The 27,495-nt window shown below is 42.5% G+C and overlaps 1 protein-coding gene across 2 annotated transcripts in view; it reads left to right on the top strand.

The window, feature by feature from the left end:
* Positions 1–4,858: 4,858 nt before the first annotated feature.
* erbb3a (erb-b2 receptor tyrosine kinase 3a) overlaps positions 4,859–27,495 on the top strand; it is a 137,737-nt gene continuing 115,100 nt past the window's right edge. For both annotated transcript variants that reach the window (XM_072249569.1, XM_072249570.1), the window contains exons 1-2: positions 4,859–5,196; positions 6,740–7,248. In XM_072249569.1, the coding sequence (XP_072105670.1) occupies positions 7,182–7,248 (67 nt within the window). In that variant the 5' untranslated portion in view covers positions 4,859–5,196; positions 6,740–7,181. The remainder of the gene's footprint in view (positions 5,197–6,739; positions 7,249–27,495) is intronic.

Here is a 27,495-nt window from a genome sequence, read left to right as displayed (position 1 = left end):
GATCAGCATAGCTTCATACATGGTATGTTGTGTCTAACCAAACTTTCGAGTTTTTCAAAAAAATTACCAGGAAATTAGATGTTGTTTATATGGACTTTAGTAAGGCATTTGATGAGGACCCACATGGGAGGTTGGTCGAGAAGGTTCAGTCGCTCAACATTCAAGATGAGCTAGAAAATTGGATTAGACATTTGCTTTGTAAGAAGAAACCAGAGAGTGATAGTAGTTGGTTGTCTCTTTAACTGGAGGCCTGTGACTAGTGGTGCTGGGTCCATTGTTTGTCATCTATATCAACACTCTGGATGATAATGAGTTAACTGGATCAGCAAATTTGCAGGTGACACCAAGGTTGGGGACAGCAAGGAAGATTATCAAAAGCTTGCAGCAGGATCTGGACCAGCTGGAAAAATGGCGGATGGAATTTAATGCAGACAAGTGTGAGGTGTTGCACTTTGGTAGGACCAACCAGGGTAGATCTTACACAGTGAACGGTTGGGCACTGAGGAGTGCAGTAGAATAAAGGGATCTGGGAATACAGGTCCATAACTCATTGGAAGTGGTGGCAAAGAAAGGCAGGGTCATAAAGGAAGATTTTGGCACATGGGACTTCATAAATCAAGGTATTGAGTACAGGAGATGGGGTGTTATAATGAAGTTGTATAAGATATTGGTGAGGTCTAATTTGGAGTATTGTGTGTAGTTTTGGTCACCTACCTACAGGAAAGATGTAAATAAGGTTGAAAGAGAACAGAGAAAATTTACAAGGATGTTGCTGGGACTGGAGGATCTGAGTTATGAAGGATTTAATAGGTGAGGACTTTATTCCTAGGAACGTAGAAGATTGAGGGGAGATTTGGTATACAAAATTGAGGGGTATAGATCGGGTAAGTGCAAGCAGGCTTTTTCCACTGAGGTTGGGTGGGACTACAGCTGGAGGTCATGGGTTAGGGGTGAAAGGTGAAAAGTTTAAGGGGAACATGAGGGGAAACTTCTCTCAGTAGGTTGTGAGAGTGTGGAATGAGTGGCCAGTACAAGTGGTGTATTGTGAGCTCAATTTCAATGTTTAAGAGAAGTTTGGATAGGTACATGGATGGTAGGGGTATGGAGGGCTGTAGTCTGGGTGTAGGACGATGGGAGTAGGCAGTTTTAAATAGTTCGACATGGACTAGATGGGCCAAAGGGCCTCTTTTTGAGCTGTACTTCTCTATGACTTTAAACAGACATCCCTGTATTCTGAGGCTCTGCCCTCTGGTCCTAGACTCCCCCACTACAGGAAACATTCTTTCCACATCCACTCTACCTTGGCCTTTCCACATTCAATATGTTTTGATGAGATACCCCCCCTCATTCTTATAAATTCCAGTAAGTACAGGCTCAGAACCATCAAACGCTCCTCATATGAAGATCTTTTCATTCCCAGAATCATTTTCGTGAACTCCTCTGATCCCTCTCCAATGTCGGCACATCCTTTCTTAGATAAAGGATGCAAAGCTTTTCACAAAACTCCAAGGCACATCCTCTCGAAATAAATATTAACATTGCATTTGCCTTCCTCACCAGAGACTCAACCTGCAAGTTAACCGTTAGGGAATCTGGCATGAGGACTCCTAAGTCCCTTTGCATTTTGGATTTTTGAATTTTCCTCCTGTTTAAAAAATAGTCTATGTTTTTATTCCTTCTACCAAAGTGCATGACCAAACACTTCCTGACACTGTATTCCATCTGCCACTTCTTTGCCCATTCTCCTAATTTAAGTCCTTCTGTAGTATCCCTCCTCCCTCAACAATACTTGCCTCTCCACCTATCTTTGTACCATCCGTAAACTTGACCACAAAGCCATCAATTCCATCATCTAAATCATTGACATACAACATAAGAAGTAGTAGTCCCAATACTCACACCTGTGGAACACCCCTAATCACCGCCAGCTCACCGGAAAAGGCTCCCTTTATTCTCACTCTTTGTCTCCTGCCAGTCAGCCAATGCTCCATCCATGCTAGTATCTTTCCTGTAATACCATGGGCTCATATCTTGTTAAGCAGCCTCATGCGTGGCACCTTGTCAAAGGCCTTCTGAAAGTCCAAGTACACAGCATCCACCAATTCTCCTTTGTCTATCCTGATTTTTATTTCCTCAAGGAATGGCAACAGATTTGTCAGGCAAGATTTTTCCTTAAGGAAACCATGCTGACTTCAGTCTAGTTCATCATGTGTCTCCAAGTACCTCAAAGCTTCATCCTTAACAGTTGACTCCAACATCTTTCCAATCACTGAGGTCAGGCCAGCTGCCTTTTAATTCCCTTTCTTCTGTCTCTTCTTCAACAGTAGAGTGACATTTGCAATTTTCCAGTCCTCTGGAACTATGCCAAATTCCAGTGATTCTTGAAGGATCACTAGTAATCATGTTATGATCACTGACTCCTAAGAATTCCTTAAGCTCCCTAATCAAATCCAGTTCATTACACAACACTCAGTCCAAAATAATCTTTCTATTAGAGGGTTCAACCACAAGCTGCTCCAATAACCATCTTGTCAGCATTCTACAATTTTTCTCTCTTAGGATCCAGCACCAACCTAATTTTCCCAATCTCCCTGCATTTTGAAATTCCCCATAACATTGCCCTTTTGTCATGCCTTTTCTATTCCCATTGTAATTTGTAGCCCACATCATGACTGTTTGTGGAGGCCTTTATATAACTCCCATTAGGATCTTTTTACCCTTGCAGCTTCATACCTCTACCCACAAAGAATCTGTCTTCCAATACTATGTCATCTCTTCCTAAAGATTTAATTACATTTTTAACCAACAGAGCCATGCCACCCCCTCTGTGTACCTGCCTGTCCTTTTGATAGAATGTGTATTCTTTGATGGTAAGCTGCAAACTATTATCTTCCTTTAGCCACAACTCAGTGATGCCCAGAATGTCATACCTGCCATTCTCTGTGTACTACAAGATCATCTACCTTATTTCGTATACACATGCTTTCAAATTTAACACCTCAGTCCTGTATTTGTTACCCTTTTTGATTTTGGTGCCCTTTTACACTGCAACTCATCCCACTGACTGCAATTTTGCCCCATCATCTGCCTGTCCTTCCTGACAGTCTCACTACATACCCCCTCCCCCCACCAAATCAGTGTAAACCCTCCCCCCAACAGCTCTAGCAAACCTGCCCGCAAGGATATTGGTCCCCCTCGGGTTCAGGTGTAACCTGTCCCTTTTATACAAGTCATACCTCCCCCAGAAGAGATCCCAATGATGCTTAAATCTGAAACCCTGCCGCTGCACCAGTTCGTTAGCCACCCATTCATCTACGAAATCATCCTATTCTTACCCTCCCTGGTGTGTGCACAGGCAGCAATCTAGAGATTGCTACCCTGGATGTCCTGCTTATGCACTTTCTACCTAGCTCTTTAAAACCTCTCTTTTGGACCTCCTCACCTCTCCTTCCAATGTCATTGGTGCAAATACATGTCAAGACTTCTAGGTGCTTACCCTCTCCCTTTAGAATGTCATGCATCTGATCTGAGACATCCCTGACCCTGGCACCTGGGAGGCATCATACCATCAAGGTGTCCCTATTGTGTCCACTCCTCCAGCTATGGAATCAGCTCTCTTTTTCCCCATTTCCTTCTCAGCCACAGCGCCGGAGACCCTGTCGCTGCAGCTTCCCTCTGGTGGGTTCCCCCACCCCCAACAGTATCCAAACTGATTGAGGGGAACAGCTACAGGGATACTCTGCACTGGCTGCCCATTTCCTTTCCCACTCCTGACTTTCACCCAGGTACCTGCCTCCTGCAACTCAGGGGTGACCACCTCCCTGTTGCTCCAATCTGCCACCTCTTCAGTTTCCTGCATGAGTCGAAGGGCATTCAGCTGCAACTCCAGTTTAGGAGAATTATCCTGGTGATGAAAGGGTTAACATGTGATGGCCCAGGGCCTGCAGTCACTTTAGTTTAGAAAAATAAGGTTTCTTATTGAAACCTACCGAATATTGAAAGGCCTAGATAAGTGGATGTGCAGAGGATGCTTCCAATAGTGGGAGAGTCTAGGACCAGAGGGCACAGCCTCAATGGATGGATTTCCCTTTAGAACAGAGATGATGATGAACTTCATTCGCCAGAGGATGGTGAATCTGTGGAAATCTTTGCCATGGATGACTGTGGAGGCCAAGTCTTTGGGTATTTTTAAAACAGAGACTGATAGGTTCTTTATTAGTAAGGTGTCAAAGGTTATAGAGAGAAGGCAGGGAAATGAGTTTAAGAGGAAAAATGGATCGCTCATAATCAAATGGTGCAGCAGACACAACGTGCTGAATGGCCTCATTCTGCTTCTCTGTTTTATCGTCCAAGACATTTTTTGAGTTCTCTGAATCTCCTGAACTATTGGTCTAGAATTAGCCACTAGGTGGAGCAACAGACATCGCTGCCTTCAAAAAATAAAGGCAGTAACACTCAGCAAGTCATGCAGCAACTGTTAAAAGAGTCAAGACCCTCTGACCACCTCTCTATGATGATCAAGGTCTGGGAGACGGTGTATGAATGAGATCATAGGCAGAAACCCCTATCCCGTTAATCCAAGAGAATGTCTTTTCTCTTTACTGTGTGAGAAAAGTATTACGCTAAACTTTTTTAAGAAACTTTATCAAAATCAAACTGACTAATTTATGAAGGAAGGATTTTCATTTGTATGATCATGAAAGGACACTTTTCTGACCTTTCTGTGGCCTCCTGCACTCTTACAGCAATGCCCAGCATCATTTTCTGTCAAGGCTTTCTGAATTCTAATTCTATCATTTAAGGTAACTTGCTTTCTCTGTGTCAACACGAGCCATTCCTGCTTGGATTAAGTGCTTTTTGCTCAGTTGGTACCGCCTGACTTTCTAGTATGTCCAACAACCCTGTTACTTGTATTATCACACTCAAATTGCCCTGATAGCCAACTGATTGAATGACCAGTGCAATCTATCCCCACAGCAACCCTCGTCTCAGCCTATCCCTTTGTACTGTCCATTCCTCCCAACTTTCTCTGCTATTGAAAAGTTAGATTTTCTCTCTTTCCCAGTTTTGATGAAGGGTCCTTGGTCTGAAACAATAATTCTGTTTCTCTCTCCACAGATGCTGTCTGACGTGCTGAGAGCTTCCAGCATTTTCAGTTTCTCAGAGAGATCTGGTGATTATTGGCATGCTGGTCTAGTAAGTAAATTACAAAGACATAAAATGAAATGTTGACCCTTTTTGAGAGAGGTTTGCTATAACTAGCATAACCTCAAAGGAGTTGTTTTTTTTTTTGGTTCTACTATATAAGAATAAACCTGCCTTGAAGGCAGTGCAGAGCGTTCTCTGGATTGATTCCTGGGATGAAAATGTTGTTCTTTGAAGAAAGATCTATTAGATTGGATCAACGGCCTTGAATTTAAAATGAGACTACCGAAACCTAATACTCTACAGGGGTGTGGCAGAGTGGATACTGTAAGGCACGGATTCCTAACCTGAGGTCCATGGACCCCTCGGTTAATGGTAGGGGTACATGGCATTAAAAAGCTTTGGAACCCCTGCTGTAAGGCATCTGGAACAAGCAGGCATAGATTAGGATAAGCAGTTGCCTATTTAAGACTGACATAAGAAGGAATTGGGAATATTTGATATTTCCTAAATGCATATATCTAAATACATAAGACCATTGGACATCGCAGAAATCATGAAGCTGAGATGGACAGATATTTGCAATGAAGAGTTGCAGGTAACAAACAGGAAAGTAGACAAGGATTTTTATCAAAACAACACAAAATACTGGAGGAACTCAGCAGGCCGGACAGCATCTATGGAAAAGAAAAGTATAGTCGACATTACGGGCAGAAACATTTCGGCAGGTCTGGAGAACAAAAGATGAGAAGTAGATTTAAAAGGTGGGGGGAGGGAAGAGTGGTTCCATATTTCTAAATTGAGTTTAAAATCTCAAACCATCACCAGGTGACTTAAGCTTATTATTTTCGATTTCTTATGCTGCGAAAACATAACCACTGTGTTATTGCTACAGTTTTCTTACATATTAATTAACTTTGACACTTCCTTTCCAAACGTAAAGTATGGCAATGTCTTGATAAACAAGTCGGTGAATATATCGTGCGTGACCTTTGAAAACGCTGACTACATTTCAAAAGTATTTAGCTCACGGTCAAACACTTTAGGGCATCCGCGATTATAAAAGGTACTACAGAAATGCAAATCTTGCTTAAACCACACAAAATAGGGATATCTAATCTTTAGTCCTTGGCTAACTGTACTTAATGGAGTAAAGATCGAGGATATACAAATCCCATCCCTTCCAGCCAACATACACGCCAGTTACGGAGAGAATAAAAAATAATATTCTCGATCCCTATCTACTGCCCCCTCCTGGTAAGTTCTTGCGTCTGCACGCTTGCGAGGACAGGTTCGGTTGAATGCGAGCCAGTATCAAAGTTTGCAAGATTAAGTAATTCAATTTGAAACAGCACCTTTTGGAGAGAATGGAGAACAGGAAACATTAGCAAGAAGATCAGGAAGATTTTAAGCTACTATGTTAACTTAAACTTTTTAAATGTCCCACACACAAATTGTCTTTTATTTTAAATTTGGAGAAAAGTTAATACATTTAAAAGCATATTATTAATGATTGCTACGTATTTCACCTTAAATAGTAGAACGTGCTAATTTATATTTTTAATTTATTTTGCTCCCTATATATATCTATCAGCTCTGGACACGGAAATTGGCCGTGAAGTGCCTTAATAAACTGTACGGCTCAACTTTTGGAAAAGAGGATTTTACACACTCTTACGTGTTTGTTTTATAATGTCGCCGAGCTCGCTCTTAAAATCAAAACAGTTTTAAGTACGATTCACTGGATTTATGAAAAGTGGTGCTTGCGTCTTTGCAGTGTAGTTTCTCACCTTCCTGGTGATGTGATTTGGCTTCAGAAGGTGGAGCCAACCCCATGTGTCATATCAGCGTGAAACTGACGAGAGCGGAGAAACAACTCGAGTGGGAATGAGAAAGATTGACTAAAACATTTCTCAAAGTTTTCAAACGATCTAACACTCTATTGGTACTTATTGAATTTTTTAAAAAAGTACAAGTCATGGAAACAAATTCCTAAAAGTGACCCAACGATACGAAAGAAATCTGGAAAATAGAAGATGGACATTCTGCAGGTGTTGGGCATATTGTGGCTGTGGTTTCGAAATGGTGAAACCTCTCAACCAGGTAAGGTGGGTTCAACCCACGTTTTCTGCCATTTAAGTCACATAAGTGGTCTACCATTTGTTAAACGGTACAGTAAAACTTTAGCTCAAACTAATTTAGTAATAATTCTCGTGGTAATAATGATTGAAGTTTGTCCTTTTGGGGGAAAACTTCGATGACAACCTCCCTTTCAATACAGAAACTTGAGAGCTATAAAACCTTGTTTGTTTAAGCTTTTTTTGCGTAAGACTGACGATAAACTGGAGTTGCTTAATGGGAGTGGTTCAGGTTTCGGGAACCTTACTTTGCTCGGCGATGAACGTGTTAAATTGTATTATTAAAAAATCAGGTCAGCCAGTTCGAGCGGAAAGTGCATGCGTGAGCAAGCACCGAGACCAGGTCAGCGTTCACCCGTCCTCCCTACTAATGCTTTTTTCTTGCCGCCTTTCGATTACTTGTTTGACGAGCAAATTTAGGGCGTGATTTAAATATCGGAAATCACAGCCAGATTCTGGAAAACTACAGACTTACAGCTAATATTTAATTGTCACTGTCAGATGCTACAATAATTTTTAAGCGATTGAAGGATGTGATGGAGCCCAGTAGCCCAACAACTTAAAAAAAATGGTTTCTAGAATTCTGAATTTAAAACTTGTCACGGGGCCACATGAGCAGATATCAGGGCGGATACCTGAAGCTGGGTCTGAAACCGTCTTGAAGGATGGAGGAGAAGGGTAGATGGTTAGGGAGGAAATTTCAGAACTTGAGATCCAGGCAGCTGAAGGCGCGGCCGCCAGTGGTGGAATGGTGAAACTCGGTAAAGGTCGAGAGACTGGAATTGGAGAGCAAAGATCTTGGGGATGGTGAAGGAGATTAATTCTGTCTAAATTCTTCTTGTTCCGTTTTTGCTAGTTTGCCCAGAACCGTGGGTACTTTCACATTCCACGCTTGTGCAGTCACGTTGGTATGGCCATCACTGACCTCCTCTTTCCCAATGACCCAGATCTCAATCCTGATCTTGAGGCTCTAGTCACACTGAAGAAAGGGAAGTCAGAATTGTGGAATTGTCCTGAATGGATAGATTGTGGGCAGCCTTTTCGGGTATTTTTGAGAACTACATTGACCCTACAAGTGAATTTCAGCACAATTGCTTTCCGCTTCTCTGGAATCCTATACATCAGGAGCTGGAATTACCGAGTTCCAGAGTTTAATTTACAAGTTGTCAAAGCAGCTGCAGATTGTTTCGACATTCTTTTCATTGTTTGGGGGAGATGGGTGTTTGCAAATTGGATCCTGTGTTTGGCACTTTCAAGTAATTAACTTCATGCGATAAAGTGCTACATAGATGCAAATCTTTCAGCATTAAAACCATAGAATTATCCCGTTTAAAGGTCATTTACTTATTTCTTATGTTTTTAACTCTTTCATCCTCTTTGCCCCGCCCCCAGGAATGTCAATGATTCCCATTATTTTTAATCTGTATTGAGCGCTGGAGACTAGAACTGATTTACATACTGTATTGTTGCCAAAGAGTCCCTTGTACAGAGTATCAGGCTGATTTTGAATTTTTGTTACTAATTTCAGAAATTTGTAGTTTCTCTTAAAACATGTGCCTTTCTGCTGCATTTATGTTGTCTCCGTCACAGTGCTTGTTCTGTTTCTGAATAATCGTAAAAGTTTCCACTTGGAATTTTCCTACCTGGAAATATATATTTTCTTTCAGTCCACATGGCTTATTTTCTGTATTGCAAACTGATCCTGTTTCCATGACCCTTCCATCCTCATTGCCAGGAATAAGTGGATCAATGTCACTAAGATTGAAACCATTAATTCAGTTACTTTTCCTTTACCCCTTACCTCAGGTGATCTATTATCGAAACCTTCATCTGACCTTCTATCATCTCTAGGCTTGAGAATTTCCATTCTGTTTGACATAGTTCCACTCATACCTCCAGTGTAGCCTTACCCAAGCTACCTCTGCAGCAAGATCTGCATTCGTTTGACTTTGGTCTCCCACAGGCACTTCTGCCTTCAGTTGTTTGGCCTTTATTTTCCAGGCTTCCCTCCATTATTTTGTGTTCTGAACCAGCTCTTTTCCCTCTTTTCAGTCTGCATGAAACCCACCACCTAATTACTTCTGGACTGTTATACTTGAGGGCATCTTCAAAAGGTGATGCCTCAAAAAGGTGACCCCCACCAATCAGGACGTGCCCTTTTCTCAGGGAGGAGGAGGTACAGGAGGGTGAAGACACACACTTAAAGTTTTAGGAACAGCTTCTTCTCCTCTGCCATCAGATTTCTGACTGGCCCATGAACACTTCACTATTTTGCTCTCTTTTTGTACTACATATTTATTTTTTATATTCTTATTGTAACTTACAGTACTTTATGTAAAGCTTCACTTTTTTTGTCACATATAGACCAGGGAGATCATTGTGGACTTCAGGCACGCTAGAAGCCACACTCACGTCCCCATCTACATCAACGGGACTGTAGTAGAGCGTGTATCAATCTTCAAATTCCTTGGTGTCCACATTTCCAAGGATCTCACCTGGTCCCTGAACCCCTCCATCCTGATCAAAAAGGTGCAACAGCACCTTTATTTCTTGTGGAGCATTAAGAAAGCTCACCTCCGTCCCAGGATACTGACAGATTTTTACCGCTGTACCATTGAGAGCATACTCACCAACTGCATCTCAGTGTGGTATGGCACTTGTCCTGTATCGGACCGCAAAGCACTCCAGTGTGTGGTGAAAACTGCCCAGTGGATTATCGGTACCCAATTGCCCACCATTGAGAACATCTACCATAAACGCTGCCTGGGCAGGGTGAAAAGCATTATCAAGGATGCATCTCACCCTAACCATGGACTTTTTACTCTCCTCCCATCCGGTAGGCGCTACAGGAGCCTCCACTCCCGCACCAGCAGGCTCAGGAAGAGCTTCTTCCCTGAGGCTGTGACCCTGCTGAACCTCACATCACAGCGCTAAGCAGTATTGCACCCATATTGGACTGTCTCAGTACTTTTATATTTGTGTGCTGTAGCACTTTTTTTATTCGCAGTTATTTTGTAAATAACACTATTCTTTGCATTTCTGGTCAGATGCTAACTGCATTTCATTGGCTTTGTATCTGTACTCCGCACAATGACAATAAAGTTGAATCTAATCTAATCTAGTATACACCGAAATTGAAACATACAATGAAATGCATTGGTTTCGATCAAGTCAGTGAGGATTGTGCTGGGGGCAGCCCCCAAGTGTCGCTACGTTTCCAGCAACAACATAGCATGCCCACAACTCACTAACTCTAACCATAACTCTATTTCTTTGGAATATGGGAGGAAAGCCACGCAGTCACAGGGAGAACATACAGACTCTTTACCTGCAGCAGCTGGAGTTGAATTTTGCTATGCTTGCTGATGCTGTAATGTGAGCGCTAACTGCTACGCTACCGTGCCCCCTCTAGTGCTGCTGCAAAACAACTAATTTCATGACGTATGTCAGCGATAATAAACCTGATTCTGACTCAATTCACACTGCCAAGTAGGGATGCACTAAGTAAGCACTATAATGTCACATTCTGGCCTCCAGGTCACAAAAATCAAAGGATGGGGTTGTGTCATCTGTATATATACCTGTATCTGTAGTCATTGTGTCTGGGTGAAATGATTTGCAACTCTAATCTCAGAAGTGCACAAATCTGGAATCCATCAGAGCACTGAAATACCCCAATTCAAAGTCATCAATGTTTGTCACATTGGGGCACATTTCTTAGTGAAAAAGGCTATATCAATACAGTTTTTAAATTTGGTTTTTAACTCATTACTTACCTAGAATATTTTTTTAAAATAAAAAAAAACATAGATGCTTGAAATCTGAAACAAAGCCAGAAACCAGTGGAAAAACTTTGCAGGTCCGGCTATGGAAAAATAACTGTTCATCTTTGGGTCAAAAACCCGTGGAAAAGAAAAGTTAGATCTACATCTCTCCCCTCAGATGCTGCCTGACCTGCTGAAGTTTTCTAGCATATTCTGTTCCAGCCTTTAGCTGCTGTTTCATCATTTTAAAGTCAGCATCTCTTTGCAGGATGAATGTGTGAGATGTGACTGGCGGGAAAAGAAATTCCACAGCTTTATATGCACCACAGACAATGAGAGTTACTGTCTGAAACCACTGTGTTGTACAAAACTGGAGGTTTTTGATTGGGAAGCAAAACGTGTCAAGTTATCTGGAAGAAATTTTGTAAAATGTTCTGCAAAATTTTATGAAAAGAATGGGAAAAATACTTTCAAATTTGTCTACGGTCAAGACTGCTTTCGTTCAGCAAGTGTTAATCAGACATTGAACATTGGCCTATGTTCCAAGGTGAAATGCTACAAAATAAAGCTCTTTTATGGATGTGTTTAATTTTGAAGCTTTATTTTGTCCTTAATCAGGTTTCTCAGAAGTTTCTGCAGAATCTTAAGGTGACTGGATGAAAGTATAAGGGGGGAGGATGTCAGAGTTGAGTATTTTACACAGAGTGGTCGGTGCACGAAACACGCTTCTGCTGTGGTGGTAGAGGCAGAATCATTAGGGAGATTTAAGAAAACCTTAGATAGGCACATGGAGGAAAGAAAAATGGAGGGAGAGAAGCATTAGAGTAGGTAAAAAAGTTAGCACAACATCATGGGCCAAAGAGCCTGTATACTGTGCTATAATATTCTAACTGTTGTGCATTGTCATCTTGAACACAGATTGGACTGTTTTGCTTTCTTGTTTCTTTGGTAAATTTTAACAGGGTGATAAAAAGCGATCTCTCGCTTTCAGGCTCTTTCTCAAAACCTCAACAACTGCATTCTCAAAGCTAAAGGCCATTTCCTGGGTTTGTTGAGATACCCATATTTAAAGGATGGTTCAGTGTACAGGGCACCAGTGTGGACCTGACCATACAGTTTGGATAAAGACCAGGCTTGTGTCCGCATAAGTAGATGATTTGACTTTGTATAACCACCGCGGAGCTGTTGGTCTTCAAGACAATTGAGAAGAAGATGTGCTCTACTCTCATCACCACCTTGCAACTTCTGTAGAGAAATGGGACACTTGGGCACCACTTGGCATCTTCTGCAGGGAATCCTGGACACTGGATTAGACTGGTCTTTGAGGCTCCCTTCTACCCTTTGATTAAATGGTCAAATCTCAGACACAGAGAATGGTTGCTTTGGTTCTGACTTTCAGTAGGTACGCTGTTCTCCCACCCTTTTCTGAGAGATGAGAGAAAATAGAAGAGAGGTGCAAGGGTTTAGTTTCGGCATCTTCTTTCCAAAATAACAAAGCCCCAGGAAGAGGGTTACTTCTGAAAAAATTCTTTCATGAGTTGTGGGTGTCACAGAGAGTCAATCAGCACAGAAACAGGCCCTTCATTTCACTAGATCTATGCTGACCTTTTTAGCATCTACGCTAATCCCATTGACCCCGATTAGGGTTGTATCCTTCTATGTATTATCTATCCAAATACCCCTTAAATATAATGATTGTACAGTATCTTATTCTACCACCTCCTCTGGAAGCAAGTTCCCTCGTCTCTGGCAGGGCCAGCATTTATTGTTCATCCTTAAATACCCTTGCACTGTTTGCTTTGCTCAGCCATTTCAGGAGCAATTCAGAAATAACTCCATTCCTGGGGTCTGGAAGTACAGGAGCCTGAAAACTCACACTCAGTGTTTTAGGAACAGCTTCTTCCCCTCAGCCATCAGATTTCTGAATGGTCCATGGACACTACCTCGTTATTCCTCTTTTGCACTATATATTTGGTAATTTATAATAGTTATGTCCTTGCACTGCCACCACAAAACAACACATTTCACGATATATGTCAGTGATGATAAACCCGATTCTGATACTTCACATGCTATTATCCAACAGTTTCACATCCTCCATCACTGATAAAGCTTTTTATTCTGGATTTATTCAATTAGCTGAATTTAAATTCCCCAGCTTCCGCAGTGGGATTTGAACTCGTATTTCTGGGAGGAATGCCCTCACCTTCAATGCTAGTGTAATAACTTTGCGACTATGTCACTGCATCTCCTTAATTGGTGCCCATTCATGTAGTGTGGAGTTCTCTTGGATGCTTTAGTTTCCTTCCACATCCCAAAGACATGGGTTTGAGAGGTAAAGTGGCCTCTGTAAATTGCCCCTAGTGTGTAAAGGGTGGTAGAATCTGGGGGTAGTAGATGGGAAGTGAAAATGATTTTTTAAAAAGTGGGATTAGTGTAAAATGGGTGCTTGATGGTTGGGATAGTTTAGATGGGCCAAAGGATTTGTTTTCACACTGTGTAACAGTAGTTTTTAAAAGTAGTTTGAGTCAAAAGGTTGTTAAGATACCTTGGTCTGGTTCAAAGCTGTTTCTTCATCAGTTGTAATTTGTCAACTTGCTTAAGTAATTAATTCTTCACACCTACTATGTCAGAAGTTTACTGTTCCTGCAGAACAGAAACTGTGTTGAGCTTTCTCTTTCAGCTTGTGGACAACTAAATAAGCAGATACAGTCAAATTTCCTTTTCAGAATCTGATGCCAAATGGCAGTTTAGCAGCGCACTATGAGAACTTTATTTGAGGTGACTAAATTGGGGCAACGTGATATCCTTACTTTCAATAAACTGTGCAAGGATTTGCTGTGTCGTTTGAATTTGATCGAATCTATTCGCATCTGTAAAGCAATTGAAGAATAAGTAATTGGAAAGGCCAATTTGAATCGCAAGGAAGTAGTGTTGCTTTGCTTTGTTTGTGTAAGCATGGTGCATATGACCCAACTCCCACAAAGGCATAATGCCCACAGTAAATTAAAATATTTTTTAAAAATCTGCAGATGAGATGCTGGAAAACTGAAATGAAAACAAAGTACTGGAAACACTAAGCTGGTCAGGTAGTATCTGTGGGGGAGGGAAACAGATAATGTTTCAGGTCAGGGACCGTACAACAGAACTCACAGTAATGTCATTCAGAGAAGCAAGGTTAAAGCAAGTGCTGCTTTGCATTGTGAAGGAAGGGTGAAGAGAGGATGGAGTCAGCCATGGAAGTTCAACAGTTAATATTAGCTGAAAAGACACTGGCTTGGTCTCTGCTTGTTTCTTGGAGGTCCACGTGTAGAGGTCAGGTGAGGATACAATTTGACTCTGCTGGGTTATCTTGCAATAACAGCTTCTACCGATGACCTTGCCTTCTGGCAGTGCAGAGAAGCTGCACCTTGGGAAAAATGCTGATCATCCTCAGTTTAAAATTGGTAAGTGTCTGTTTTGTTCTAACCCTTGCAAACATCATATCAAAAATTATCAGTTTTGTGAGGAATTGGAGCAGGCCATTCACCCCCTTGAGTCTGCTCTGCAATTTCTCAAGATCATGACTGGTCTTCCACCTCAGCTTCACTTTCCAGCATCATCCCTATGTCCTGAGATTCCATTAATAAGCAGAAATCCACCAGTCTCTGGTTTGAATGTTATCAGTGACTGAGTCCACTGCCCTCTGGGATAGAGAATTCCAAAGATTCACCACTCTCTGAGTGAAGAAATTTCACCTCATCTCAGTCCTAAGCTGCCTCCCCTTCATTCTGAGACTCTCCTCCTTCCTCAGCCTGGGGAAATATCCCCCCTGCATCCACCCTGTTGAGCCCAGTCAGAATTTTGTATGTTTCCATGAGATCGCCTTTTCATTCTTTTAAAATCATGCCTACAAACCTCTCCTCATACAGCAAACCCACCACCCCTGGGATCAGTCTGACGAATCTTTGCTGCATTCATTCTAAGGCAGGTACATTCATTTTCAGGTAAGACTAAAATGCAAGGTGCAGTCTCACCAGGTACCTGAAATAAAGGGCAGTATATCATTTCCCTTGCTGTACCTGCACGTTGGCCTTCTATGACTTTTGTACACATCCCATTGAACATGAACTTTACCTAATATGTTTCCAATTTAAAAAGAATATTTTGCCTTACTGTTGTGTGCAGCAAAGTGAATGACATCACATTTTCCCATCCTATATTCCACCTGCCATGTACTCAACTTGTCCATGTCCTTTTGGAGCCTCTTTTCATCCTCTTCCATACTCACAATTCCACCTTGTTTAGTGACCCAGCTTGGAAATATGACATTTAATTCCCCCAAGTCGTATGTGATGTAGATTGTGTATAGCTGGGTCTTAAGCTCTAATTCCTGTGGTGCTACCTGGAGCAATCTGATTATTCCTACTCTTTGCCTTCTGTCTGTTCACCAAAACTCAACACGTAGGTTCATGTTAATTCTGTTCAATCCTATTATTTTACATTGTTGTGTTATTACATTATTCTTTGTAGACTCTAGAACTTTCCTTACCACTGACTTCAGACCAATGGGTCGTTACTTTCCCATCTTTTTCTCTCTCTCTCTTTCCTTAAGTAGTGGGGGTTCATATTGGCTCCCCTCTGATCCACAGCAACAATTCCAGAATCTTATCAAATTTTGAAAGATGAGAATCAGGGTGTTCATTACCTAAAGCTGTCTCACTCAAGACTATGGGGTGCAGATTGTAGGGTTCTTGGGATTCATCAGCTTTCCAGCACACCTACTTTTCTCATACTTTTTTTGGCTCATAATTATTTCCTTCAGTCCCTCATTTTTCATCAGACTCTTGGTTCGGACAGTTTTATTGTGTCTTCTGTGATGACAGGCACAAAGCAGTTGCTTAATTTCTCTGCCATTTCCTTGTTCCTCATGATAAACACTCCTGTCTTTGTCTGTAAGGAACATCCATTTGCTATAGCTTGACTTTCCTTTCCACATACGTAGCTCCTACGGTCTATTTTTATGTTCCTTGCCAATCTGCTATCTTGCCCTTCTTTCTTGCTCATCCCTTGCTGAGTTCTAAAATGCTCTTCCAGACAATTGTATAAGCTTCCAGCCACAGGTAGAACACCTCTCTACTCTTTGTGCTGTAGAATACTTAATTTATGTAAATTATGTACAATATATTTAAATGCTACCACTGTTTGTACACCATCATACCTTTCAACACATTTTCCTGTCTCTTCCCCTGGTGAAGGTCATTTTGGGTTAAAGGACATCGTTTTCAAACAGTGTAAAATTCTATCATGATGTGCTCACGCTTCCCTCAATTAACTCTATCTCATTGCACAATATGAGTTGTAAAATGTGTTTTCCTCTGATTGGTTCCTCAACGTACTGATTAAGTAAACCATTTTGTACATTCCATGAATTTGTCCTCCATTTTATTACCACTAATTTGATTTGTCCAATTTATACATTGAAGAAAATCCTCCATGATTATTGTATTATTTCTGTTACATGCATGCACCTCTAATTTTGTGATTATTGCCACACCCAATAGTACAATAACATTTGGTGACCCAGAAAAAAACTCCCGCTAGTGTTTTCTACCTTTAGTTCTTTTAGCTCCACCCAATTCGATTCTAATTCTGCATCATGTTTGCCGAACTAAGATAGTCTCTCACTGTACTATCTCCTCCCTTATTACTGGCACTACCCCACCCTCTCCTTTTTGCCTTTTTAAATCTCAAACGTTGTTGAACATTTAGCTCCCAACTTTGGTCACAATGCAGCCAGAGTTCTGTAATGGCAAAGATATTTACTTCGATTCTTACCATTAATTCATCTACCATATTGTAAATGCTACATGCATTTGGATACAGCACCCTGAATTTTGCAGTTTTAACAATTTTTTTTTCTGTACTTAATGGGGCCATTCCTTGAAAGAGGAGCTCTTACAGCCTATATTTTAAAATTCCCGATGTTGAAAGTCAAATAAGAGGGATTTTTGTAAATCCAGATGTAACTCATTGTAAAGAGGGCTCTCAGTTTGGGAATCTGCACCTGAATGGATGTGAGCTGATTCATTACACTAATCTATTTATCTACATCATTACAGAGAAGGTAAACAAGAGTGAGGAACAGGTGTACAGCAAACAAAGACACAGCCATGTAGAGCCCCAAACTGAGCCAAGGCTATCTGCCCTTTCAGCTGTAGATAACTTGATTGGAGCATGAGAAACCAATTTATAAGCCAAGTGTTCTTAGAATGAAATCCACACCCACTGGCACAGTGAACTCATTGCATGCGAAGGGAAAATAGAGGAATTCATATAGGTGTACAACCATGTTATTCACATTCCACCCTGAGTATTGGTGGATGATGATTTGTTCTTATGCTGACCACAGTCAGAGAGCACTTCTTGCAACACCAGCCTACGTTACTAATTTCCCTAGCCACAGGATCTTCCATGCATTGCTGCTGCTTTAGGTTTACTAGAGCCACCTGTAACCCAAGACATCAAATCGTGGCTCCCATACACTTACTCTCTAGGAAATTGGTTATACTTCCAGGGGCTTCCACTCCTGATCTTGAGTAGCTGGCTGGTGGTTTGGCTCCTTGTGCACACATTGAATAACATTCGGAATTGGGAACTAGTAGCTGATTTTTCTGCCACACTCAGGTTGGAGGAACAACACCTTATATTCCGTCTGGGTAGCCTCCAATCTGACGGCATGAACATTAACTTCTCTAACTTCCGCTAATGCCCCACCTCCCCCTCGTACCCCATCCGTTATTTATTTATATACACACATTCTTTTTCTCTCTCTCCTTTTTCTCCCTCTGTCCCTCTGACTATACCCCTTGCCCATCCTCTGGGTCCCCCCCTCCCCCTTGTCTTTCTCCCTGGGTCTCCTGTCCCATGATCCTCTCATATCCCTTTTGCCAATCACCTGTCCAGCTCTTGGCTCCATCCCTCCCCCTCCTGTCTTTTCCTATCATTTTGGATCTCCCCCTCCCCCTCCAACTTTCAAATCCCTTACTCATTCTTCCTTCAGTTAGCCCTGACGAAGGGTCTCGGCCCGAAACATCGACTACACCTCTTCCTAGAGATGCTGCCTGGCCTGCTGCGTTCACCAGCAACGTTGATGTGTGTTGCTTGAATTTCCAGCATCTGCAGAATTCCTGTTGTTCGCTCAATCTCATCATCTCATTTTCATAATCTGCTGGGGTTGCTACAGAGCATTCGACAGCAGGAATCCTAGGTTGGCTTTGATCTTCCTCCTCGTTCCTCCAAATGTTCAAAGACAAGTTACCTGTTCTCTTCCCTGTAGTGAACCACTGTCCTACCTGCAAATCAGCTGATGATGCTGCCAACTGTGGGGAGGGTATAACAGCCTCTGTTTGCAGCCCCAAGCTCTTTTAGGTAATGCATTTCACCATCTGAACTATTAGGATGCCAACTTACTTCCTGTTGAAAATCTTCACCACTTCCTCAGATATGATTTCTACTTATTGATTTATTCAGCATCACCAAGAACTGATGCTATTCTTGTCACTTTCTTTCTGACCACTGGATCCAGCTCATATTTGTCCTGGGATTGTGCCTGTTGGGTGCAAGAAGGCTGCTCTAGTTTATAGGTGGTTGTGAGTGTCTGTAGGTGGCATTGATGCCATTGGACTGAATTTTATCTGTGGTAACTGCAGCATGACCTCACTCTATTTGGATTGGGCCAGGATCCAGAGCCCAGAGTTAAGATTGTGAGAAAATATTTTTCAGTTAAATGAGAACAAAACAATTGTACAGGACTGATTTAAGACTTTAGTTTTAATCCCATTATGTTGATCAGCTTTTGTCCTTTAGAACAGGAAAATCAGTTTGTTTTTCAAATGCCTCATCAGGTTCAGAAAGGCATGGAACAGGACTGTGTGACCTTTTGTGAGTGATCCCTGTAACTATGAGAATGATGCGGTGCAAGTCTGAGTCATGCAGCACAGAAACAGGCCTTTCAGCCCATCAAGTCTCTGCCAGCAATCTGTCAACCATTGACACTCTCAAATCCCATTCTATTTTCTCCACATCTCCATCAACTCCCTCCAGATTTGACCCCACATCTACACATCATGGGAAATTTACAGTGGGTAGTTCATGTGTCTTTGGAATGCGGGAGAAAACTGGAGTTCCATGTAGACATGGGGAGAACGTGCAAACTCCACATCGACAGCACCCAAGATCAGGATTGGACCCAGGTCTCTGTACCTGTGAGACAGTGGCTCTCCTCACTGTGTCATGGTGGCATAGCTTACCACTTCTCAAATTTGATCTGCTCTTGCGGTCATGTACCACACTGGTTGATGGTCACTGTTACTGTTATCAGCTTCTTTTGAATTGCAGGTAGATTTCATTACCTGAATTTAAACTCCACAGTTACTGAGGTGAGATTCAATCGTAGCTTTGGACCGGTGGTCCCATAACTTGGCCAGTATTTCACTCTTTTCCAAGTCAGATTCCATATGACTCAGGGGAACTTGAAGGTGTTTGCTGCTGAAGTGGGATTTTAGCTAATGAAAAGGCCCTAATGGGAACTTTTCAGTTTGGCATGGCCAACGATGGGCTGAGTGATCTCGTTTGTGCTTTTAATTCCTAAACTGGTTTGTATGGGGGCAGCACACACAAAGTTGCTGGTGAACGCAGCAGGCCAGGCAGCATCTCTAGGAAGAGGTACAGTCGACGTTTCAGGCCGAGACCCTTCGTCAGGGTCTCGGCCTGAAACGTCGACTGCACTTCTTCCTAGAGATGCTGCCTGGCCTGCTGCGTTCACCAGCAACTTTGATGTGTGTTGCTTGAATTTCCAGCATCTGCAGAATTCCTGTTGTATGGGGGCAGAATCGGTCAATGAAAGCAGGAGCATTATTTTGCGTTTGCCACTGGTGCTTTGACACTTGTTTCGAACTGAATTAAATTATTAAAAAATTGTTTTGATGCCAGCTAACGCAAACCTGCATGGCTTAAAAAAAACACCTGCGATTATTTCTCCACTTTCTATTTATTCCTTAAGTGCCACAGCTCTGATTTGTTTTGGCTGTAATTAGGAATGTTGTTCTTGCTGCAAAACATGTAATTATTCCAATGTGAACCAAACAATCTCCGGTACAGCTAGTCTGACTTGCTTTTCCGAAACTTTTATTTCTGTTTCTCTTCCCCCTCCAAAGTGCTGAGTCACTACCCTCCCTCCCCGACTCTGCATTGAGTGTCCAGTCAGTGCCGACAGTGAGTAGCAGGGTATCCAACAAATGAAGGCATCACATTTAACTCCTCAAGCTTCAGTCCGCAGCACCTGGAAGCAGATTTTAGTTGACAGCCCAGCCCGCTCCTGGGCGACGAGCGCTGGTCCCATTTGGACCTCCCAATCCCACTACCCCGCGCCAACTGTTCATCACGATACGAGTGAGTTCCTTGAGCTCGGCACCTCCTTAGTGAGGCTCACGGGCGAGCACTGCGCTGCCGGAGATGCTGTCCTATGTTAAACCGCGGCCACGTCCGTTCTCTTGAGCCCTGACACTATCTCAAGGGGGAAACCCTCACGGTAGTGGCCAATATTTAATCCTGAACCATTAAAGACAGATCTGGTCATTCGTGCATTACAGTTTGTGGAAATATGATGCGCAGGAGTTGGTTGGCTTACGTCCTGCACTGCAACGTTACCTCGCTTTTACAGTATTTCATTGGCTCGAAAGCTCTTCGGGATTTCTTTGGAAGGGGTGCAAAATGCCCGCTGCGCGAATGTGTGGTGCTATTGATTCAGCCGCGCGGCCCCGGCTGCGCAGTTTGAAGGGACGATTGCAAACGTGTGACCACGCTTTGATCTTTATCCAAATACAAAGCCTCCCGGTGTTCAGCACAGTGACTGTTGTAAACATGTTGTCTAATGTCACCTAAGGAAACACGACAACTGTTGCCGAGGTGACGGTGGCCTTTCAATTACATGTCTGGCTGGAGCCATCTTCGCTTCTCCAGTGAGCTTTTAGTTTATCTGCCCGTTCTAGACTCCGAGACAGTGAGGGGATGGGGTAAAAGATTATAAAATAAAACAGACTTGTTTGTGCCCATGCATTTTTGCGTCGTTGGTTAACAGCTTCGTGTTTGTAGATGTCAAAACACTGACACGTTTACCCAGCAAGAGTTTTGGAAAGCTTAAGGCATAGATAAAGTAACGTAGAATCGTGCTATTTAACTTGGATTGTGAGCACTAGAGTTGAGAATGCAGTTCCAACATTAACATACCTTAAATTAAACCAGAGATTGGTGAGATTCTTTCCCCTTTACACAGACGCCTGTTGAAAGCAATTTAATGTTGTGTCTGGTAGCTCCTGCGGGGGCAAAAAATATTGCGGGATAAACATCCTGCGTGTGCCATGGAAGCAGTATTTATTGGAATTTCCTCCCCCTTCTCTCTCTGAAAAATAATTTTCTTGGGAATCCTGGGGCTCAATATTACTCATTTTAAAAACTTCACTGCAAATGGATGATATAGCCATTCTCACACTTGCTGTGCATAAATTGGTGATATATAATTTGGGGACAACACGCAAGTTACTTTTTTTTACTTGGTGCTTTAGAACGTCCTGAAAAGAATGTAAACGCAATGTAAATTAACATCTTTTAGTCTAGGGTCCACAATGCTAATTGCAAAGGTACGGATCCTGCCCTGAGTTAAAACATCCTGGTACAGAACAGAAGTTGAAGCTGGGTCTTCCCAATGTGTCAGGGCGACACACCTCCATCTGTTTACTTTGTGCCAAACCTGCAGTCTTTATAAACAACCTGATGAGCAATGTCTTTCAGTGCAGTTGGCGTGTAGCAACCTGATGATGTGCTCATCCTGCCGTTTGCAGACCAGACCTCAAAGAGTTAAAGTACCTGCAAAACTGGATTAAAGTATTTGCACCCAGGGTGTGTTTGTGAGACCAATCTGACTGGGCGTTGCTCTTTCACAAGGTGCTGTTTTACAAAAGTTTCCAGCATCTCTTTAATGAACCCCAGTTTGCCCACTCTCAGTTTTGGGAGCTGAGCTCAGCTTCTGAAGTGCTGCTGAGACTCTGTAGAACTGATTTTGACATCCTGTAAATGGCATTAGTTTAGAGAGCCAGCAGGCCCTTGAACTTCACAAGTGTGTTCTCATGACGGGCAGGGTTATGATTGTCAGGCTATTGACAGAAATATTTGCTTTAATAGTAACTATAGAGGCAGAAGTTTCATTTCTTACGTAATCAGATACTGGGAATCTGAAACACAAACAAAAAAAAATGTTGGAAATGTTCAGCAGGTCAGACAGCAACTGTGGAAAGAGAGGTGCTTTTCAGGGGATTGTTCTGGGATCTAGAGCAACTAATAAATTGCTGGAAGAATTCGACTGGACTGAAAGTTAACTCTTTCTCTTTCAACAGGTGTTGCCTAACTTGCTGAGTGCTTTCAGTATTTTCTGCTTTTTTATTTCCTGCCAAATATTTGTTTGTCATAACATTGCTGGTTGAGGGATCTGGCTATGTATCATGTTTCTTCCATTACAAGGGTGACTCGTAATTACAAAGCTTCACTGGGAAGGAAAGGCTTTGGGATGTTTGAAAAGGAAGTAAAAGATGCTATAGAAATCTAACAGCAGCCACCATGACCAGGAGATACCAGATGATTTAGGGGACCCAGTTGACCTCAGCCCTTCTGTGCTAAACTGTGGTCAAATCAGCCAGGGTTTCTGCTCCATGCTGGAAAAGAAACACCCAATAGGTGAAGGCAGGTTTAGGCTAGTCTCTGATGCTGGAGAGCTGTGAAGCCCATGGACATAGAGAGAGCATTTGTACGAAGGGCAGTTGAGCCTACTAAACTCTCCTGCACCTTCAAGGGTGGGGCAGAGTGCTTCTAAATTCTATATTTAAATGGAACTTGCTGGATGCTCACAAACATTTTAAGGAATGAATGACCTTCAAAGAACCATAACTTTAACGTTTATGGCTCTTTGATCTGTGGCTGCTATGGTAACTTGGTTCTGAGGTAAACATGCTTTGAACAGCATGTTTAGTACGTTAAGTTCTTGGTGGAGGACTTTGTCTGTCCCAATTGCTGATAACACACTGAGCCTGAAAGCAGTACAGAGATAACTATCCCTTGCATTCGATGAGCTTCAGTTTTATGATATTTACAGATGCCAGAAGTGGAGCGTAGGAACAGGAGGAGACCATTTGCCCCTTCAAGCTTGTCCCATGAACCTATGCGATCATAGCTGGTCTGTGACCTAATGCATAACTTTAGTTAACAATAAATCTACCAATCTCAGATTTCAAATTTGTGAAACAGGTTACAGGTTTGGGCCCCCATTACAGCCTAAAACTCTAGGGTAACTCTTTAAACAATTAAAGAGAGGGCTTTTATTTTTCCCTCCAAAGATGAGATGTTAAAATATGGCCCTGTCCACTGACCTCTGTGTGTGTCAGAGATGTTACGGTGCCATTTGAAGTCTTCTCCCAATATCACGGCCAGTGGTAGCCCTTCACTATGAAGCACTTTGGGATGTTCTGAAAAGAACAAGGATAAGGGGCAGCACAGTAGTGCAGTGGCTAGTGTAACACTTTACAGTGCTAGTGATCTGGGTTTAATTCCCACTACTGTCTGTAAGGAGTTTGTATGTTGTCCTCGTGACCGTGTGTGTTTCCTCCGGGTGCTCCAGTTTCCTCCCATGTTCCAAAGACATACGATTTAGGGTTAGTTAGCTGTGTGTATGCTATGTTGGGGCCGGAAGCTTGCGGGCTGCCCCAGGCACATCCTCGGACTGTGTTGGTCGTTGACGTGAACGACACATTCACTGTCTCTTTCGATGTACATGTGACAAATAAAGCCAATCTTTACAAACATTTTAACTTGATTCTCTTTATCATGCATTCCTGAGAATATTTATTCCTAATTTATTTCTGTTTCTTGATGTTGATGTGATTGGTTGCTTTTATATTCTGTATATCTTATAATGCCTAAAATTTTACAGGGTTAGTGAGAAGTGCTTATTCAATATATTCCCAACTATGGACCTTGGTTGGTCTCTGCTTGAATAATTCCTGCTGATCTAATTTGGTGCTCTCTAATCCCACTGCCTGACCTGTCATTCCTCCACACAAGTGTCTCCATTGGAATGTGTGCTGCTTATAACTTGCTGATTGACACTGATGGTTATAAAAGAACGATGTCGTCATTCTGCACAAATGGGGAGCTGTGTCCGCTTTCCATCAGTGCCAGGGTGCAACTATCTGAGTGCTTCTATTTCTGTGTGGAATGGAATGCACAGCCAAGCTTTCTGTTAAAGGGACAAGTCCCTTTATGCTGGCAGGCACAGAGTGTGCTCTCAGAACCCAGTCCTCCCCCAGGACTTTTTTTTTATTATTCCCTATCTGCAATTCTCTTTCCTGCTGTTAACTACAATCCTGGGTTTGTTGGCCATCTAAGAATTCACCCAAAGAGTACATTGTTAAAGAGTGAGGCTGGGCAGTGGGTCTCTGTGGCGTGGCATGCACCCAGCTTGATCTGTTCTTGCCTGCCTGACTCTTGGACATGGGTAGGCCATTCAGGCACTCAGTCCTATTCTACATTCAAGATCATGTCTGATCCTCTACCTCAATATTACACTGGTCCTCCTTATATCCTCTGCCGTATCCTACAGCCCCACCTCTTATCAGCTAATAGTACAGCCTGGAATCCAAGCCTGGAGTTTTGTGTCTGCAATAAGTTTCTGCAAGCGTCTTTTAAAGAGATAAAAGATGTTTAAAGATTCTCTTTATTTGTCACATGTACATTGAAACATCGACACATACAGTGAAATGCATCATTTGCATCAAATCAAATCAGCGAGGATTGTGCTGGGGGCAGCCCGCTAGTGTCGCTACGCTTCCTGCATCAACATAGTATGCCCACAACTCACTAACTAACCTGTAGGTCTTTGGAAACTGGCGTACCCAAAGGAAGCCCATACAGACATGGGGAGAACATACAAACTCCTAACAAACAGCGATGGGAATCAAACCCAGATCAGTGATCACCTGTATACTCCTGGAAGGACTCCTCTCCTCATGAAAGGGTTTGATATATAAAGAAGGTTTGGGCCTGTACTTAACTCCAGAGCATGACTAGAGGTGGGGAAGACAAAGTGGCTTCAAAGGGAGTGAGTCTGAAAGGTGGAGAGAGGGGTAGAGTGACAGATGTGAATTTTAAAAAAATTACTGATGCTGGAAATCTGAAATTAAAATGGAAAATGCTGGAAACAGTCAGCAGGTCAGGTAGCATCTGTGGAAGGAGAAGCAGTAAACACTTCAGGTTCAGGGCCATTTATCAAAATCCATCAACAGGAGAGTTACTAACAGGAAAGGACTTTGCTTTTGCAGCCTCATTATTAGGCTAATAACCAAGGAATGATATAACTGTATTTTATGGTAGTTTAATTGCTCTCCTCTAAACCTGGCCTTTACACCTTGCCTGACTTTAATTGTTCAACCATCAGCAGCTGCTTGAGCCTCAAACTCCAGGCGCCCCTCCCTAGATACGTCTTGCCTCTCTCCCTCCTTTTCTGCCACACGCCTTTAAACTTAAGTCACTGACTGACCTTCTGGCTATTTGGCCTAATGCCTTCTTCTGTGGCTTTTTGTCAATCTTTTGTCTGGTAACTCTCCCGAGTGCCTTGCAATGTTTTATTGAAGATGCTGGGTAGTAAAAGTTGTTATCTTGCCAGTGGAACCTGCAAGAATTAGTTGAGGAAAAATCCTCTGTTTCTAAACTGCACTGAGCTATTGTACAATATTTACTTTGTTATTCATTTTTGCACTATTGGTTTTGTAGTTTGTGGTAACTTTTGTGTCTTTGCTGCAAAACAATTTATTTCATTACATATAAGTCAAGGATAATAAACCTGATTCTGATATTCTGTTTTATTACTCTTAACATTTAAGCTGTAAACTTTAGGAGAGCTTTTTTGTTTCTTGCAACTTGCCTTGAAATAAATATTTGATGTGTTTATTTAGATTGCAAGCATCCACCTGTCGTGTTAGCTGTGTAGTAGAGAAGGGAAGGACATGGCGCTGGGTGCAGACCAGGAAAGTGCCTGGTTACAGTGCAAACACCCTGTTTGTTTCTCATATTGAGAACTCTTCCCATTCTGCTGACTCTGACTATTCATTTCATGATAAGCATTTTAAAAATCTGTGGACTAAATTGGCTCCAATTCTGTCACAAATAATGGAGACTATGAGACTTCGCTGTCTTTGGGTTTGAAAAAAAACACAGGCGCATGGGCTGTCTGGGATCCAGTGAAGGCATCTGGGAAGTATGAAATAAAGGTGGCATCAGGCTTGGCTTGGAATGACAGAGCAATAGGTGGCAGCTTGTAGACACCCATGCCCATTTTTTTTTGTAAATTTCCGTCAGTTGTCATTGTTTAATAATGTGGAATTGGTGGCATGAATTATATTAATTTCTTTCCAACAAATGCCATCAAAACCATACCACCCAATAGGATACCAGATACCAGCAGAAGAGCTATTTTCTTGGATTTGTAATAAATGGTAACAAATCTGGGTAGTTGCTTCCATGACGATTAGCCCTGGTAATACTACGCAGGCCAAGTACAGACTAGAAGGTGATCAGTGATGAGGTGGAAAGGAGAAACTGACTGTCTCCTGCACAAAACACTAGATGTGTAACACTAACGTTACATTACTGGACCAGTAATTCCAAATGCCAGGTCAGATGATTGAGTGACACAAGTTCAAATCCTACTGTGGCAGCTGAGAAGCTTAAGTTCAGTTGCTTAAAAAGAAGCCTGGACTTAAAAAAAAACCTCATGTCAGGAATAGTGACTGTGATTCCACCAGATTGGATGTGGAGCTGGCAGTCTTATCCATGGTTGGCTTGTCTGCCTGACAGTACAGCTGTGCTTTGTGAGCCACAGGGTCATCTTACACTCCTGTATCACCGGGGGGGGGGGGCAGGGGGAGGTAGGGAGGGGTAACAACCCTTTGAACCCCGAAGCACTTCTGAAGGCTTCAAGCTCTTCATTCTGCTTCCTTCGTCAGCCAACCCTTGGTGTCAGTGACCAGGATGCTTTGCTCCCTGAGAGGCTGAATGTCTTCTACACCCAGTTTGATGCGCAGAACAAAGTGCTGGTGAGGAAGGCACCCCTCTCCCCAAGGGAACAGACACTCCGTCTGGCTGAAGCTGAGGTGAGGAAGACGCCAGCCAGAGTCAACCCACGTGGTGCCCGATAATATACCAGGTTGGGTTCTGAAAGACTGCAGCCCAGCTGACGGTGATGCAACGGATATATTCAACATCTCTCTGGAACAATCCATTGTCCCCTCGGTTTTCAATGTGGCAACCATCATTCCAGTGCCAAAGGCAGTGACAGTAACCTGCCTAAATGACTTTTGTCCAGT

The sequence above is a fragment of the Mobula birostris genome, chromosome X, assembly GCF_030028105.1.
Source record: "Mobula birostris isolate sMobBir1 chromosome X, sMobBir1.hap1, whole genome shotgun sequence".
Lineage (NCBI taxonomy): Eukaryota > Metazoa > Chordata > Chondrichthyes > Myliobatiformes > Myliobatidae > Mobula > Mobula birostris.
Note: the sequence above shows the minus strand (reverse complement) of the source record. Positions and strands in the feature narration are given on the sequence as shown.